General features: G+C 36.9%; 1 protein-coding gene across 1 annotated transcript in view; it reads right to left on the reverse strand.

Annotated features, from left to right (window-relative positions):
• The window catches only part of LOC110456218 (ATP-dependent zinc metalloprotease YME1 homolog), a 37,975-nt gene that overhangs the window by 16,313 nt on the left and 2,702 nt on the right, over positions 1 to 18,960 (reverse strand). The window contains exons 2-8 of the mRNA XM_021506815.1: positions 16,983 to 17,156; positions 10,052 to 10,205; positions 8,719 to 8,802; positions 6,409 to 6,482; positions 4,385 to 4,478; positions 3,842 to 3,933; positions 1,368 to 1,458 (exon numbers count right to left, since the gene is read on the reverse strand). Coding sequence (XP_021362490.1) covers positions 1,368 to 1,458; positions 3,842 to 3,933; positions 4,385 to 4,478; positions 6,409 to 6,482; positions 8,719 to 8,802; positions 10,052 to 10,205; positions 16,983 to 17,156 — 763 coding nt within the window. The remainder of the gene's footprint in view (positions 1 to 1,367; positions 1,459 to 3,841; positions 3,934 to 4,384; positions 4,479 to 6,408; positions 6,483 to 8,718; positions 8,803 to 10,051; positions 10,206 to 16,982; positions 17,157 to 18,960) is intronic.

Here is an 18,960-nt window from a genome sequence, read left to right on the forward strand (position 1 = left end):
TCGGTAGAGCGATGACAAAGAGTGTAACATACGTAGGTTCATACATACGTACGGGCGGAATCCTATATCCCCCTCAAACTTTCATTGCAAGGGGATAATTATGGTATGTCTTGTCCACAAGCTTTTATATCAGACAGATAACACATGCATGGTGGCACTGACAAAGCGATCACCATATAACACCCTACAGCTTCCCAATAGAATGAGCAAGATATACAAGTAAATATGGTTCTGAGTGTAAAACAGAATTTCTCCCACCACCACTTTAGGTTTCTAACTCCCCACTCATTGGATAAGCCTGCCAGGAGTTGATGATGTTACTATACCTAGTGGGTAACAACCTGGATGTGATTTCAATGGTCAGTCTTCTACTTAAGATGTCAAGTAACACTGCCTTACACAATTATCTCCCTTTGGGACATCATAGTTTATTTCAATTGTTTCCCTGTTCAGAAACAGAAATAATGTATCCCCGAGAGAAACATATGGTTTTATAGATATAATATCTTAAAGCTATTGGAGAAAAAAGGTCCAAACTCAGGATGTTTATTATCATGTTTATCTAAATCTCCTTATTTAATTTTAGAACTGTAACAAGAGATCCAAGAGGGATCTTGGCGCCAACCTTTGTACCATCTTCATTAGTTCTTTGTCAGTTCGATCTTTTCTCTTCTTTCCTCTAATCTGTTTGATCGAGTCATGTTAACAGTAAATGCACCTTGAGGTAACTTTTGATCTAAACTTAATACTGATGTGTATGAAAGCCAACCTTCAAAGTGAGTTTGTCATTTCACATATTTACCAGTACAGTACATAATGTGAAAGAAATAGAATCGATCATTGCAATATGAGAAAGATCTGTTTAGTTCTTCTTTTAATCCATTTTGTTTTTTATGATCAGTCTCACAATATAACATGCACAATGAGGGATCAAAGGGGAACCTAGATTTAAAATTTGAAAAAGATCCCTCTGGTACTTCCCGAGAAATAGCGATATCAAACTTTCACTATCAAAATCCAAGATGGCTGCCTGTCGGCCATGTTGTTTATCCGATTAGTCTCTTAAACTGCCCTGCACAGCTAAGGACCAAGGGGAACCTACATATAAAATTTGAGAAAAATCCCTCTGGTACTTCCAGAGAAATAGCGATAACAAACTTTCACTATCAAAATCAAAGATTGCAAATCGTAAAATAACAAATTATTCTAACAACAAAGCTATTGAACCAGTGATTGGGTAGTGAATATTAAAAGTTTTCATTTTTTATAAGAGATTGGAGTGAAACAAAAACCCTCCGTAGCACATTTAAATCTGGAACAGTTTGATATGGAATTTAGCTGAATTTTGACGATGCTGTATTACTGACCTTTTGGTAACTTTGCACCAACTGAAGTGAAACGAAGTGGCTGTTTCAGAAAGTTGACAATATCAATCAGTTCCTGCTTTGCTTCATAACACTACAATAAATACATAAAATATATAACATATTTATTCACATTTTTTGTCTTTTAGTTTTTTTCCAAAGTCATAGTAACATAGTACGATCCAATTAGGATATCTCTAAGTCACTTCACCCTTATTTTTACATACGGTACATCTTACCACAGATTTTATCTGACTTTTAGACAAATCACAAATTTCAACTATTAATCTTATTTTGCCGTCATACTAAATTAAATTGCTTTATCAAAATCAAGCAAATACCTATGGAAAATTGAGCTTTAGACTTTAATATTCAATGTTCAATTCTTCAAAATGGTATGCAAAGTAAGAAAATAACATCATTACTACAAAATGTAATACAGAACTTTGCATTGCAAAATATACAAATGCCCTCTCCTGCACAACAATCTGTCAGAGCATATACACTTAACCTCTTGTCAGTTTTATAAAATGAATATTGTCAAACTTGTTTAAACAAGAGACCAAGAAGGCCTGTATTGATCACCTCAATTTGTATGCCTAGCATTGAACGGTATATATACATTTATGGGGTGGGGATCTCAACTGTTTCAAAGTTAATATGTCCCTAGGGGTGGGGCCAAACCCCAGTGTTGATTCTAATATCGTGATTGTGTTTATTATTTTATGCCCAGCAATGGTATAAGCTCCCCTGGGGGTAATCCTCTCTATTTGTAAAATTTGAATTCCTACAATCTGAGAAAAATTTCTATCAAATATGGTTGATGTATCACCCAGAGTTCCCTTTGGCATTTGAGCTTCAAAACACTGTAATTTGACCCCTTTTGGCCCTATCCTCCGTCCCTTGGGAGTCAGCCCAATCTTGAGTAGAGATTGTGATCTCCACATTAGGCTGAACCTACGATTGTCTCAGGTTTTGCAAAAAATACAGGTGACTCCCTATGCATGTCCTTTTGGGTGTATATATTCTGATACCCATCATCTAAGTGTTATTTATGAAATGTTGGTGAAAACTCCCCTATAATTTTCAGAGGACAAGACCTTTGAAGGTTTTGCACTCTGTAGCCCCAACCCTCAACCCCGTTGGGAGTCGGCCCATCTTGAGTACAGATTATGATCCTCACCTCAGACTAACAATTACAACTAAGTTTTATCAAAATCTTACTAACAGTTTTTGAGAAGAAATCGAAAATGTGACTGGGCACATAGGAGGATGTAAGACGACATAGAAAGGGCAATAGGTCATCTGAGAAACTCAAACAACCTAAAAAATAATGTGTTTGAACTTTCCAATGATAGAGGTTGACCATACCTTGCATATTGTCACCAATATCTTGGTATGCATCACTCAAGCAATTTCAATATATGATACTTGATAATCATATCTGTATATTTCCAAAACAAATGTCTTGAAAGTTTAGAAAGTATCTATTGAGTTATTTTTTTTATACAAGAGGCCCATGGGCCTTAACGGTCACCTGACATCCGATTCAAATTAGGACTGTCATCCAGGGGCCAATTCATACTTTTTCGTCGTTCCGAGTGACCTTGCTGCATCGTCCAATAATTTTTCCTTGTGAACACAATAACTTCAGTAAATATGAACTGATTTTGATGAAACTTTGTATGCAGCTTTGTATCAATGAGATCTTGGATGAGTTTGAATACCGGACCAATTTGACCATATCTTACATAGTTATTCCCCTTGGTAATTCTATCATTGTTGGACCCTGTGAACACGATAACTGAAATAAATGGGTGTGACCCCAATTTTGACCCAATGGGTATGTTTTGAACAAACTTGGTAACTGTATGTCTTTTGTTCTTGGTTAAAAGAAACAAGTAAAAGCTTAAATCAATGATTTATTAAATAAGGCACAAAATTTTAATCGCACCTTTTAATAATTTTAATACCCCCCCCCGTCCTGCTCGATTAAATTTACTGTGTTCTTTGATAATCACAATTATGCAAAGCAACACGACACTAAATTCCCTTTGGTCAGTTGATTCTTTGTAATTCATCAGTGAAAAGATCAATAAATGTTATTGATACCACCTAGTGCATAAAGAATAGATCTTTCGATCCATGAGTGACATGTGTGTGAAATTGACGATTTGTTTCTAAAATATCAGTTTGAAGTGTGCTCCGGGCGCCGGGCGCATATTTCCTGCATATTAAAGAGGGCCGGAGTTCTGACGTTAATCGACGACAGACCGATATGAAAAAAGTCGATAAAACGTCAGAATAATTCGGACTATGTATGCATCAAAAGTTAGTGGGTGACTTGTTTTTTACCACTTTCATCACTGTAGACCATAATGGACTCGTCCAGACCAATGCATGGGAGAGTCTACTAAAGTTGAATAGGGGTGAAAGGATAACCCCAATAAACATCAAATATCTGACTTCTTACATACCCCTTGTACATCATCAAAAGTTGTATTTGTCTTGACTGGCTTTGGACCAAAATCACCCATCAGAAATCCATTGCTAGTAGCTAAGTAAATACCTGACAAAAATGAAAAATAGTATATATATTAAAAGAAACAAGTTACTGGGGAAATTGTATTCAGTAAGCAGTTGTTTGTATGATGGAAAGATATCATATGAATTATTTGGAATTAATATTTATTAAAGGCAAAATCTTTTTAACTACTGATAGAAGAATAAATATATTCATTTAATAGAGTCAGATGATGTTATTATCAAACTTACAACAGCTTTCTCAATGATTTTTTTGTCATATTAGAAACACATAAACTCATGATTCTTTTTTCAATTGATGCATTATACTTCAGTCTACATAATAATCCTTAATCAACTCATGCAGTTAGTTTGATTATATGAATGAGTTCCAATGAGTCAGAAAATATTTTTTAATTCACAAGATTATTTAGTCTTCTGTGCTTGTATAGAATAAACACACATTTGTCCAGCATAAGCTGGAGTAAATTACTTACGCAGGAGCAGATATAGTGAAACGAATACAGCAACAATACGTAAATACGGAGAAACTTTTTTCGAAGCATTCTTCCAATTGTCTTCAGTGTCCATCTGCAACATAATTTCCAAACATGACCATACCTGTAGTAGGCTACTAGCTTATATCATTGTTGGGAACTAATTTAATTAACCATTACAAAACTATAAAACCAAGAATTCCTACTTTACAGACTTACGTTATTGCAGACAAAAACAGATAAATTAAATTTCATTTGCATACAAAAAGTTTTAAGTCTGTTTCCATCTTTATACTCATTCTTGAAATATTTAAAATACTGTAGCGCTAGTCAATACAAGAGGCCCAGGGGCCTTAATAGCTCACCTGGTATTTTATTTTTCAATTTAAAACCTGCTGAGTACCATACAGGTTTATCAAAGGCGTACAAGAAACAAAGTTGCAAGAAGAACTAGATATAAATCTGTTTCCATGTTATGTCCCAAGGGCCTCGCATGCTCCTTCCATCTTCCATTTATAAATATCCATTTCCCTTGCCAAAAGATTCTCTAGAACACGTTTGGTTAAATTCCCTTCAACGGTACAGAAGGAGAATGATCTTTGATGTTTTCCTCTATTTCCCCTAATGGGCCCCACCCATCTGCCCCTAGAAGGGGGCCCACACACCTCAGTTTATACAAAATTGATTCTTTTGTCCCTAATCATGCTTCAGACTGCATTTGGTTTAAATCCTTTCACTTGTATAGTAGGAGAAAAAAAAACCTCTATTTCCCCTATTGGGCCCCGCCCCTCCACCCCCAGAGGGACCACACCCTCCGTTTATACAAACTTGAGTCTCCTTTGTCCAAAGATGCTCTAGCACAAATTTGGTCAAAATCTTTCTATTGGTTGAGAAGAAGAAGATTTTTAAAGATTTACCTATTTTCCCCCTATTTGGCCCCGCCCCTCTGCCCCCAGGGGGATCATACCTTCCATTTATACAAAAATGAGAACCCTTTGGCCAATGATGCTCCAGACCAAATTTGGGCCAGGTGAGCTCATAAAATATAAGAATCAATTATACAGATGAAAAAAACCCTCATAAGACATTAAACAAATATTGTGCATTTTGTTTTGTATAAAGCGTAAATTTTCTTGGATTCATACTAACTTACTATGTAACATTAAACAGCATAAAGAGGCTGTGTAAGAATTAAGTATCAGGGATCTGTTTGATTATGAATATGTTTGGTTTAATGCAAGGAGCGCTTGTTTGTTTGATTGCTAGGCTTTTAAAGTCCTCATTACTGAAATGCCAATGTTACATTAAGACCTTTCCACAAAATGATTTGGCAAATCAGTGGCAACATCAAAATCCTATCTTAAAGAAGTTGCCATTAAGATTATCTGAATTGAACTAACATTCTAAATCACTGAAAATACTGAGCTTTTGATCGAAGCCTCAAAGTCATCTTTCAAGTGAGCTCAAAGACAATAACAAGATATTCGGATTGATATGTCTCGCCTGTGCCCGGCTTTGACCATCAATGCACATGTCAAGTTTGGTCGGTGTAGCACTTCTAGTTTCAGAGAAATTACCTGGTAACTTAAATGCAAAAACTTAATGTTGACAACGCCTCCCGAAAAGCAACACCCAAGTCTCTCTACCGCTACTTTGTGGCAGCAAGACAAAACGGGCAGGTGGGTGGGGATATCCTCGGAATACCCTTAGTCTGTTAAAACACTGATCTTATCTATTTTGTGTAAAGCCCTTTCATGTGTTCATTTTATTGCTTTTCAAAAATGCATTGTAGGTATAATTTATTAAAGAACTAGTCATGTGCTCTTTTACACATGTGATCTCACTGAAGGTATGATTGAACACACTAGCATAACACCCAACCCAGTTTCATTACGCCGACAACAGATTATTACAAAATCAAAGAATGGATGGAACTGAAAGTATTGTCATCCAGATTTTTATTTTCTTCAATTATGTCAATGATAAAATAATAACACAAACAATATGTTGGCACCAATCCATACCTTTGACTCTTTCTCCTTATTAGCAGTCTCTTGTCTCTTCTTGTTTGTTTCAAATCCTCTTCTCTGTTCAAGCCCTATTATCAATAACAGTGTATTTAATTGATGAATATTTAGAGAAAATGCCCTGTCTTTGTGAAAGAGCAGATAAAACCAACTTACTAAAGGTACCACTACATTTTGTTAACATACTCTTAATACTTGTGTGTCGTAAATACAATATGATCACTGGATTTTCTCCCACCCTTCACAGGTGTCTCCCTTTAGCCGCGAGAGATTAATAGAATCTTCCGCTGCCCTGAGGGTGTGACAGAGAAATCGCCAACCCGCGGGGTGATGTTTTTTGGTCAAGGTAGGGGATGAGTGTTTTTCTCCCATCCTATTATTTCAGTCACAGCTCCACCAACAGTAGTCTGCCATGTTTGTAAACAAAAACACACGTGGGGAATGCATATCGTCATTCACTTTTGATGACGTCACAATTACCGATGACGCATTTTAATGACGTCACAATCGAACACGTGCTAAACAGTACGAGGCTATCTTGACCTAGACAAGCTGATCTTTCCCGGCCTAAACGGGAGACACACCTGTGAAGGGTGGGAGACACACCTGTAAAGGGTGGGAGACACACCTGTGAAGGGGGGGAGACACACCTGTGAAGGGTGGGGGACACGCCTGTGAAGGGTGGGAGGCACGCCTGTGAATGGTGGGAGACACGCCTGTGAAGGGCGGGAGACACGCCTGTGAAGGGTGGGGGACACGCCTGTGAAGGGTGGGAGACGCGCCTGTGAAGGGTGGGAGACACGCCTGTGAAGGATGGGAGACACGCCTGTGAAGGGTGGGAGCCACGCCTGTGAAGGGGGGGAGACACGCCTGTGAAGGGTGGAAGACACGCCTGTGAAGGGTGGGAGACCCACCTGTGAAGGGTGGGAGATACTCCTGTGAAGGGTGGGAGACACACCTGTAAAGGGTGGGAGACACACCTGTGAAGGGGGGGAGACACGCCTGTGAATGGTGGGAGACACGCCTGTGAAGGTTGGGAGACACGCCTGTGAAGGGTGGGAGCCACGCCTGTGAAGGGGGGGAGACACCCCTGTGAAGGGTGGGAGACACGCCTGTGAATGGTGGGAGACACGCCTGTGAAGGGCGGGAGACACGCCTGTGAAGGGTGGAAGACACGCCTGTGAAGGGTGGGAGACACACCTGTGAAGGGTGGGAGAATAGCTTGTCACTCCTAGGGGGAGATAGCCTCGTGCCGATTAGCACGAATTCAATTGCAATGTCATTAAAATGTGTCACCGGTAATTGTGACGTCATCAAAAGTGGATGACAATATTCATACCCCACATTTGTTTCTGTTTACACTACTGTCAGTTGAGTTGTGACTGAAATAAAAGGATGGGAGAAAAATAATCACCCCCTACCTTGAGGGTGTAACAGAGAAATATTCCACTCTCGGTGTGATGTTTTTTGGTCATCTAACCCGAGGCTCTGCCGAGGGTTAGACAACCAAAAAACATCACCCATCGGGTTGGAGATTTCTCTGTCACACCCTCCGGGTAGGGGAAGATTATATTAATCTTCATTTATCTATGTACATACCGGTATATGGACAAGAAATTTTCATGTCTATACAAACAACTTGAACTTTCATTCCACAAAATATTATGTTATATTGACAAGGATCAATATTTTCAACAGAAGCAGTGCCATGTTGATGATCCTCATTACACTCCTTATAACATGAGGAGCAAACATTGAGGTGAACATCAACGGAACCAGTACCATGTTGATGATCCTCATTACACTCCTTATAACATGAGGAGCAAACATTGAGGTGTACATTAACGGAACCAGTGCCATGTTGATGATCCTCATTACACTTCTTATAACATGAGGAGCAAACATTGAGGTGAACATCAACGGAACCAGTGCCATGTTGATGATCCTCATTACACTCCTTATAACATGAGGAGCAAACATTGAGGTGAAGTTCCTGAAAATGTGTTTGCAGACTCTAATTCAACACTGCAAAATCAGGTAATACCAGTACTTACATTTAGCTTAGACATTTACTATTATTGATCCTGATAGAACTACAACACTTCTTATGCATATACTGCTCCGGTTAGAGCTACAACATTGATTAATACTGCTTCTGTTAGTCTTACAACACCTTATACCATAGTTTCTGTTAAGAGTTCAGGTACTTAGTACTGTTCCTGTTAGAATGACATTTTTAATTACTAATACGGTTCCTATAAAAAGTATTGTTATATTAACTTATACAGCTTCTGTTTCAATACTTACTAAAACTGTTACTTGCAGGGCTGAGTAAATGTTGGAGGTGTATCTGCCCTAGGATCGGTGACCTCAGTACTGACTCTGGGAATCCTAAAGTGACAAACACAGATGTTATAAATAGATTTATTTCTATTTCTTCTTAATAAAACAAAATAATTTTGGATAAATTAAAACACTACATTGCCTTGCAACTTCAACCAATCAGATCAAATACAGAGCCAAACATTGACGTCATCACTTATTGTGTTGTCTTTTTCTTAAAGTCATAAATACAATATAGCCTGAAAAAGTATAGCATGGGGAATAAGTAAAAAAACAAGAGATCCCAGAGGGATCTTGGCGCCCACCTTTGTACCATCTTCATTAGTTCTTCATCAGTTCAATCTTTCTCTTCTTTCCTCTAATCTGTTTGATCGAGTCATGTTAACAGTAAATGCACCTTGAGGTAACTTTTGATCTAAACTTATACTGATGTGTATGAACGCCAACCTTCAAAGTGAGTTTGTCATTTCACATATTTTCTAGTACAGTACTTAATGTGAAAGAAATAGAATCGATCATTGCAATATGAGAAAGATCTGTTTAGTTCTTCTTTTAATCCATTTTGTATTTATGATCAGTCTCACAATATAACATGCACAACGAGGGATCATGGGGAACCTACATATAAAATTTGAGAAAGATCCCACTGGTACTTCTTGAGAAATAGCGATAACAAACTTTCACTATCAAAATCAAAGATGGCTGCCTTTCGGCGATTTGTTTATCCAATCAGTCTTAAAAGTTGCCCTGTACAGCTAAGGACCAAGGGGAACCTACGTATAAAATTTGAGAAAGATCCCTCTGGTACTTCTTGAGAAATAGCGTTAACAAACTTTCACCATCAAAATCCAAGATGGCTGCCTGTCGGCCATGTTGTTTATCCGATCAGTCTCAAAAAATGCCCTGTACAGCTAAGGACCAAGGGGAACCTAGGTATAAAATTTGAGAAAGATCCCTCTGGTACTTCTTGAGAAATAGCGATAACAATCTTTCACCATCAAAATCCAAGATGGCTGCCTGTCGGCCATGTTGTTTATCCGATCAGTCTCAAAAGTTGCCCTGCATAGCTTAGGACCAAGGGGAATTTACATATAAAATTTGAGAAAGATCCCTCTGGTACTTCTTGAGAAATACTGATAACAAGAATTGTTTAAGGATGGACCACGGACCACGGACACGGGGTGATTTGAATAGCCCACCATCAAATGATGGTGGGCTAAAAATATATGAGTATACAATGTATATGCTAATATATTATAGAGCAGATTTGATATTCACTGCTATAATATCAACTCACCAGTTTTATTTTCAAAGAATGTAGGTGTAGACGTATGTGAAGTACGTAACCCCAGAAAGCTTCTCCTCAATGGATTGTTCCTGCAGACACTCAGGAGTTCTGTTTTGTTCACATGTTGTGGAACAATCTTGATACTGTTTGCATTCAAACAATCCTGGAATTTGAATGATAATGTATAATTATAAAATCATACAACAATTATTATTCTTTCAATATAAAACTGGTACTGGTAACTGCATCACTTACAAACATGATCCCAGTCTGTCATTAACGTCTCAAAATATCACTGAACAGTTAATGAAATGTTTTAATAGATAATATTAGAAAATATCCCAATCAATCAACTTATTTCTAACAAAACATTGACACAGCTGCCACTTTTGCTATTCTGATTAGCCTTGCTTTTTTCACCAGTATAGTTTGATAATTGTTAATTACTATAACAGAATTTTTTATCCATCAATAGTGGACATAAGTACAATCCGTCAGTACAACATTTAAGGACAAAAGCATATTTTTATTGAATTTTCCTGAAGTTGGATATGTTACTGAAACAAAAATTTGCATGAATGAAACAGAAAGTCAATTACATACGAAAACATACAGAATTAAGAAAATGCAGTGCAATGCACATGCTCTTAACAATACGTAATAGTATTGGTAGTTGTTCAAAATATGTATAGCTGAAATTAACTTCAGGTAAATTGAACTGGGTAAAAAATAATGCAAGAAATGTTTGCAGAGTGAAAGCACCAAACAATTTTCATTACAAGCACACACCCAAACACTTTATTAGGAGTAATATAATACACAACGACGTTACACAACAACTTTGTTAGGAGTAATATAATACACAGTGACGGTTACACAACAACTTTATTAGGAGTAATATAATACACAGTGACGGAACACAACAACTTTATTCGGAGTAATATAATACACAGTGACAGTACACCCAACAACTTTATTAGGAGTAATATAATACACAGTGACGGTCCACCCAACCACTTTGTTAGGAGGTATATAATACACAGTGATGGTACACCCAACAACTTTATTAGGAGTAATAAAATACACAGTGACGGTACACCCAACAACTTTATTAGGAGTAATAAAATACACAGTGACGGTACACCCAACAACTTTGTTAGGAGTAATATAATACTCAGTGACGGTACACCCAACAACTTTATTAGGAGAAATATAATACACAGTGACGGTACACCCAACCACTTTATTAGGAGTAATATAATACACAGTTATGGTACACCCAACAACTTTATTAGGAGTAATATCATACTCAGTGACGGTACACCCAACAACTTTATTAGGAGAAATATAATACACAGTGACGGTACACCCAACCACTTTATTAGGAGTAATATAATACACAGTGATGGTACACCCAACAACTTAATTAGGAGTAATATAATACTCAGTGACGGTACACCCAACAAGTTTATTAGGAGTAATATAATACACAGTGACGGAACACAACAACTTTATTCGGAGTAATATAATACACAGTGACAGTACACACAACAACTTTATTAGGAGTAATATAATACCCAGTGACGGTACACAACAACTTTATTAGGAGTAATATAATACACAGGGACGGAACACAACAACTTTATTCGGAGTAATATAATACACAGTGACAGTACACCCAACAACTTTATTATGAGTAATATAATACACAGTGACGGTACAACCTACAACTTTATTAGGAGTAATATAATACACAGAGACGGTACACAACCACTTTATTAGGAGTAATATAATACACAGCGACGTTACACAACCACTTTATTAGGAGTAATATAATACACAGCGACGTTACACAACCACTTTATTAGGAGTAATATAATACACAGCGACGTTACACAACCACTTTATTAGGAGTAATATAATACACAGTGACGGTACACAACAACTTTATTAGGAGTAATATTATACACAGTGACAGTACACCCAACCACTTTATTAGGAGTAATATAATACACAGTGATGGTACACCCAACATCTTTATTTGGAGTAATTATTAGGAGTAAAATAATAACTTTATTAGGAGTGATATTATACACAGTGACAGTACCCCCAACCACTTTATTAGGAGTATATAATACACAGTGAGGGTACACCCAACAACTTTATTAGGAGTAATATAATACACAGTGACAGTACCCAACTACTTTATTAGGAGTAAAATAATAACTTTATTAGGAGTAATATAATACACAGTGACGGTACCCAACTACTTTATTAGGAGTAATATAATACACAGTGATGGTACACCCAACAACTGTATTAGGAGTAATATAATACACAGTGACGGTACACCCAACCACTTTATTAGGAGTAATATAATACACAGTGACGGTACAACCAACCACTTTATTAGTAGTAATATAATACACAGCGACGGTACCCAACAACTTTATTAGGAGGTATAATACACAGCGATGGTACACCCAACAACTTTATTAGGAGTAATATAATACACAGTGACGGTACACACAACAACTTGATTAGGAGTAATATAATACACAGCGACGTTACACAACAACTTTATTAGGAGTAATATAATACACAGCGACGTTTCACAACCACTTTATTAGGAGTTATATAATACACAGCGACGTTACACCCAACAACTTAATTAGGAGTAATATAATACAAAGTGACGGTACACCCTACAACTTAATTAGGAGTAATATAATACAAAGTGACGTTACACACAACAACTGTATTAGGAGTAATTATATAATACACAGTGACGGTACACCCAACAACTTAATTAGGAGTAATATAATCCAAAGTGACGGTACACCCAACAACTTTATTAGTGACGGTACACCCAACAACTTAATTAGGAGGAATATAATACAAAGTGACGGTACACCCAACATCTTAATTAGGAGTAATATAATACTCAGTGACGGTACACCCAACAACTTAATTAGGAGGAATATAATACAAAGTGACGGTACACCCAACATCTTAATTAGGAGTAATATAATACACAGGGACGGTACACAACAACTTTATTAGGAGTAATATGATACACAGCGACGTTACACAACCCCTTTATTAGGAGTAATATAATACAAAGTTACGGTACACCCAACAACTTAATTAGGAGAAATATAATACAAAGTGACGTTACACACAACAACTGTATTAGGAGTAATTATATAATACACAGTGACGGTACACCCAAAAACTTTATTAGGAGTAATATAATACTCAGTGACGGTACACCCAACAACTTAATTAGGAGAAATATAATACAAAGTGACGGTACTCCCAACAACTTAATTAGGAGTAATATAATCCAAAGTGACGGTACACCCAACAACTTAATTAGGAGGAATATAATACAAAGTGACGGTACACAACAACTTTATTAGGATTAATTATATAATACACAGGGACGGTACACAACAACTTTATTAGGATTAATTATATAATACACAGGGACGGTACACAACAACTTTATTAGGATTAATTATATAATACACAGGGACGGTACACAACAACTTTATTAGGATTAATTATATAATACACAGGGACGGTACACAACAACTTTATTTGGAGTAATATAATACACAGTGATGGTACACCCAACAACTTTATTAGGAGAAATATAATACACAGCGACGTTACACCCAACAACTTAATTAGGAGGAATATAATACAAAGTGACGGTACACCCTACAACTTAATTAGGAGTAATATAATACTCAGTGACGGTACACCCAACAACTTAATTAGGAGGAATATAATACAAAGTGACGGTACACAACAACTTTATCAGGAGTAATATAATACAAAGTGACGTTAAACACAACAACTTTATTAGGAGTAATTATATAAGACACAGCGACGTTACACAACAACTTTATTAGGGGTTATATAATACACAGCGACGTTACACCCAACAACTTTATTAGGAGTAATATAAGACACAGTGACGTTACTCCCAACAACTTAATTAGGAGTAATATAATCCAAAGTGACGGTACACCCAACAACTTTATTGGGAGTAATATAATACACAGTGACGTTACACCCAACAACTTAATTAGGAGAAATATAATACAAAGTGACGTTACACACAACAACTGTATTAGGAGTAATTATATAATACACAGGGACGGTACACAACAACTTTATTTGGAGTAATATAATACACAGTGACGTTACACCCAACAACTTAATTAGGAGTAATATTATACAAAGTGACGGTACACAACAACTTTATCAGGAGTAATATAATACACAGTGATGGTACACCCAACCACTTTATTAGGAGTAATATAATTATAATACACAGTGACGGTACACCCAACCACTTTATTAGGAGTAATATAATACCCAGTGACGGTACACAACAACTTTATTAGGAGTTATATAATACACAGCGACGTTACACCCAACAACTTTATTAGGAGTAATATAATACAAAGTGACGGTACACAACAACTTTATTAGGAGTAATTATATAATACACAGGGACGGTACACAACAACTTTATTAGGAGTAATATGATACACAGCGACGTTACACAACCACTTTATTAGGAGTAATATAATACACAGCGACGTTACACAACAACTTTGTTAGGAGTAATATAATACACAGCGACGGTTCACGTAACAACTTTATTAGGAGTAATATAATACACAGCGATGGTACACCCAACAACTTTATTAGGAGGTATATAATACACAGCGATGGTACACCCAACAACTTTGTTAGGAGTAATATAATACACAGTGACGGTACACACAACCACCTTATTAGGAGTAATATAATACACAGTGATGGTACACACAACAACTTAATTAGGAGTAATATAATACACAGTGACGGTACACCCAACAACTTTATTAGGAGTAATATAATACACAGTGACGGTACACCCAACCACTTTATTAGGAGTAATATAATACACAGTGATGATACACCCAACAACTTTATTAGGAGTAATATAATACACAGTGATGGGCAATCTGTTTAAATTTGTAATTAGAAGAAGTAAACCGATCGATGATCGATCGCATAATTGGTTTATAATTTTATGGGACTGAATACCCAAATAAAGTGAGAACACTTACTATTACAACAAGAGGCCCAAGAGGGCCTGTATCGCTCACCTGAATATTTAAGCAATCATAGCAAAATATTCTCATTAAATACCAAATACCATATTGCACTAACAATATTTCCCTCACAAACTTTGTTGGCTCCATCTGTTGAAACTACCAGCAAAATATTATTATAAGATTCTATGCTTTTTGATTCTTCTTCAGAAGTTGCTTCAAATATTTTTCCCCGTTATCTTGTAAGTAGGTCAATGTCATTTCCTTTCTCAAATTGGTTAGCTCTATTCCAAAAACCTACCATCCAAATCTTATGAATCCATTCCTTTTAGTTCTCAAGAACAAATCCATTAAAATGTTGTTGACCTCTGTGACCTCTGAAGTAGGTTGAGGTCATTTTCATTCGCAAACTTTGGTGAGCTCTATCCAAGGAAGTCACCAGCCAAATATTATAATTTTATGCCTTTTAATTCTTCAGATGAAGCTGTTTGAACTGTTTGACATATTTGAACGCTGTGACCTTGAAAGTAGGTCAAGGTCATTTTCATTCGCAAACTTTGTTTGGCTCTTTCCCAGGAAGCAACCCGCCAAATATTTAGATTTTATAACTTCCAGTTCTTCAGAAGAAGTCGTTTAAAGTGTTTGACATATCTGCCTGAAGACCATTTTCATTCTCAAACTTTGTCGGGTTCTATCCAAGGAAGCCATCAATCGAAAATAATGATTCTATACCTTTCAGTTCTTCAGAAGAAGTCATTTGAAGCTTTTGACATATATGACCCCTGTGACCTTGAAAGTAGGTCAAACTAGTTTTCATTCTCAAACTTTGTTGGGCTCTATCCCAGGAAGCCATCAGCCACATATAAAGATTCTATACCTTTCAGTTCTTCAGAAGAAGTTGTTGGAAGCATTTGACATATTTGACCCATGTGACCTTGAAAGTAGGTCGAACTAATTTTCATTTTCAAACTTTTTTGGGCTCTATCCCAGGAAGCCACCAGACAAATATAAAGATTCTATACCTTTCAGTTCTTCAGGAGAAGTCGTTTGAAGTGTTTGACACATTTGACCCCTGTGACCTTGAAAGTAGGTCAAGGTCATTTTCATTCTCAAACTTTGTTGGGCTCTATCCCAGGAAGCCATCAGCCAAATATGAAGATTCTATACCTTTTAGTTCTTCAGAAGAAGTCGTTTGAAGTTTTTGACATATTTGACCCCTGTGACCTTGAAAACAGGTCAAGGTCATTTTCGTTCTCAAACTTTGTAGGGCTCCTACCAACGAAGCTTTCAGCCAAATATCATGACTCTAGGCCTGTCTGTTCTTCAGAAGAAGTTGTTTAAAGGAAAAGTTGACGGACGAGGACGGACGGATGGACGGACGGACGACGCACCATGACATAAGCTCACCTGCCCTTCGGGCAGGTGAGCTTATAATAGACAGAGTTGTTCACTTTACATTAGGGTTTGTTCTTTCATAATGAATGGCTTTTAAGCAACTTTTATACATCTTTATCATTCATATATTATTAATCATAAGAATATATGACTTTCAAAGCCTCTTTACTAGAAGACATTTAGATACTTTGATCTCAATGATGAACCGATGATATCAATTATGGAACTTGTAATTGATAATAAGAATCAGAAAAGGCAAACTGATCGATCATCAGTCCATCACTAATAATTAAAAAAAAAGATCTTGCCACCTAGGAGCAAATCAAGTGTTTTATCACAATATAAACATTATTGAAACAACCCAAAATGTTAATGTATTTTCAATGAACAAAATTATGATATTTTTGTTGAATCAGTTTAATCCTTACATTACAAATGGCAATTAGCTCCTCAACGGTTTGTGCTGTATGTGTCTTGTAGCGGGCATGTCTGTCCTTCCTGTTAGGTTGTGGAACATGGGAAGAAGTACTGAGAGTCTTGGAGAAATTGCTGCTTCTCAAATGGTTCAGTAATGCTGGAATCTGGGCAAGTGCTGTGGCAACCTATAAAAGAAATAAATAGCAGAGCTTTGAGTAAACCCATTTAGTACACTGTACAAGTAAGCATAAGCTAATACTAGAAGGAAAGGCAGATTAGCGGTATACTGGATTGCCATAGGTTGCCAGTCAGCTGAAAAATAAACTCTGCTACCAGGTTAGAGTATCTGTTACATGGCTCCTCCTGAACATCTGAATGTGCCGCGGTCAGGGTCACGTTAAAGTGACCTTTAGATGAACCAATCAGAGGTGCGCTGGCAAAAGTTTGCCAGCGAATCGGAATATCATGGTTGATAGATAAATAGCGAGGGGTATCGAACAGATAAGTTTTCCAAAACAAATATGGAGGCGGGAACTGAGGAAAACATACCCATTGGGTAATAATTGCGTAGGCAACACCGCCATACAGTCTTTCTTCTCTAATAAAGCTTTGAATATCTTTTTCTGTTTGGGTTTCAGACGATCAATCTCAAATAACTTCAGAACTTTCGCATCATTCTAATCAATGTCCGCCATATTTGTTACAACTCTGAGCGCCCTTTTGAAAGAGGGTCTCTGATTGGTCATCATTTAATGAGTATTTATAAATATAAAGGTCACCTGAACATGACCCTGACCGCGGCACACTCAGATGTTCAGGCGTAGTACGAAGTTAACGAAGCCATGTAACATATGATTTTAATCAGATTGTGATTTACATAAACCTTCAAGATTATTCTATGTGTATTAACATAACAACACAATTTATGATTTGTTTTTATTCTATCCTTTTTATGATTGATACGGATGGTGCATATTAATCATAACAAAAAAAAAATATAACATTATGATTAATAGAAAATCTTGAAATTTAGTGTACAGTAATGCTTGAGCATGAATGAATGCTACGCCACTGCTGCTTATGTTGTCAAACAAAATATTGCCTTTTTATTTTTAAGCTTTATGCCTATATTAGATTTGTATTTGTTATTATCCTGGATGAGTGTTTTTTCTGTTTGGACGAGAACTTTTTGCCATGTACTTGTCCGCAGGACAAGTGGTTTTAAACAAGATGCCCAGAGGGCCTGTATCGCTCACCTGGATATCTAAGCAATCATGGCAAAATATTCTCCAAATGAGACCCAAGGGAATATTCCAGACCCCAATACCAATTCTTGTAGTATGTCTGTATTAGATTTTTCATGCTCAGTAATTTAATGTATGGTTATGGGGTGGGGATCTCAACTGTTTCAAAGCTGTGACTCAGAAACTAGATCCCTAAGGTTTTGGCCAGACCCCAGGATAAATTCTAATATCATGACTGCATTTGTATCTTTTTTTACAACATTTGTATTTATATTCTTGGGGTGGGGATCTCAACCATTTCAAAGTTATCACCCAGGGGTTAAGTCTGCAAGGGTGGGCAGAGTCGCAGACCCCAGGGTCATATCTAATAGCATGACTGCATTCGTCTATTTATGCCCAACAATTGTATATATAGTTTTGGGGTGGAGATCTTAACCATTTCGAAGTTATGACCCAGGGGTTAAGTCTCCAAGGGTGGGGCAGACCCCAAGGCCATCCTGGAAGCATATGTGCATTCATCTCTTTAGTGATAGAGAGGGGATCTCAACTGTTTCTAAGTTGTGACTAAGAAACTAGGTCCCTAGGGGTTCGGTCAGTCCCCAGGGTCTATTCTTATACCATGACTACTTTTGTCTCTTTATGCCAAGCATTTGTATATGCAGTTCTAGGGTGGAGATCTCAACCATTTCAAAGTTATGGCCAAGGGACTATGTTTCAAAGGGTAAGGCCAGACCCTAGGCCATCC

Source organism: Mizuhopecten yessoensis, unplaced genomic scaffold (genome assembly GCF_002113885.1).
Source record: "Mizuhopecten yessoensis strain PY_sf001 unplaced genomic scaffold, ASM211388v2 scaffold8573, whole genome shotgun sequence".
Classification (NCBI taxonomy): domain Eukaryota; kingdom Metazoa; phylum Mollusca; class Bivalvia; order Pectinida; family Pectinidae; genus Mizuhopecten; species Mizuhopecten yessoensis.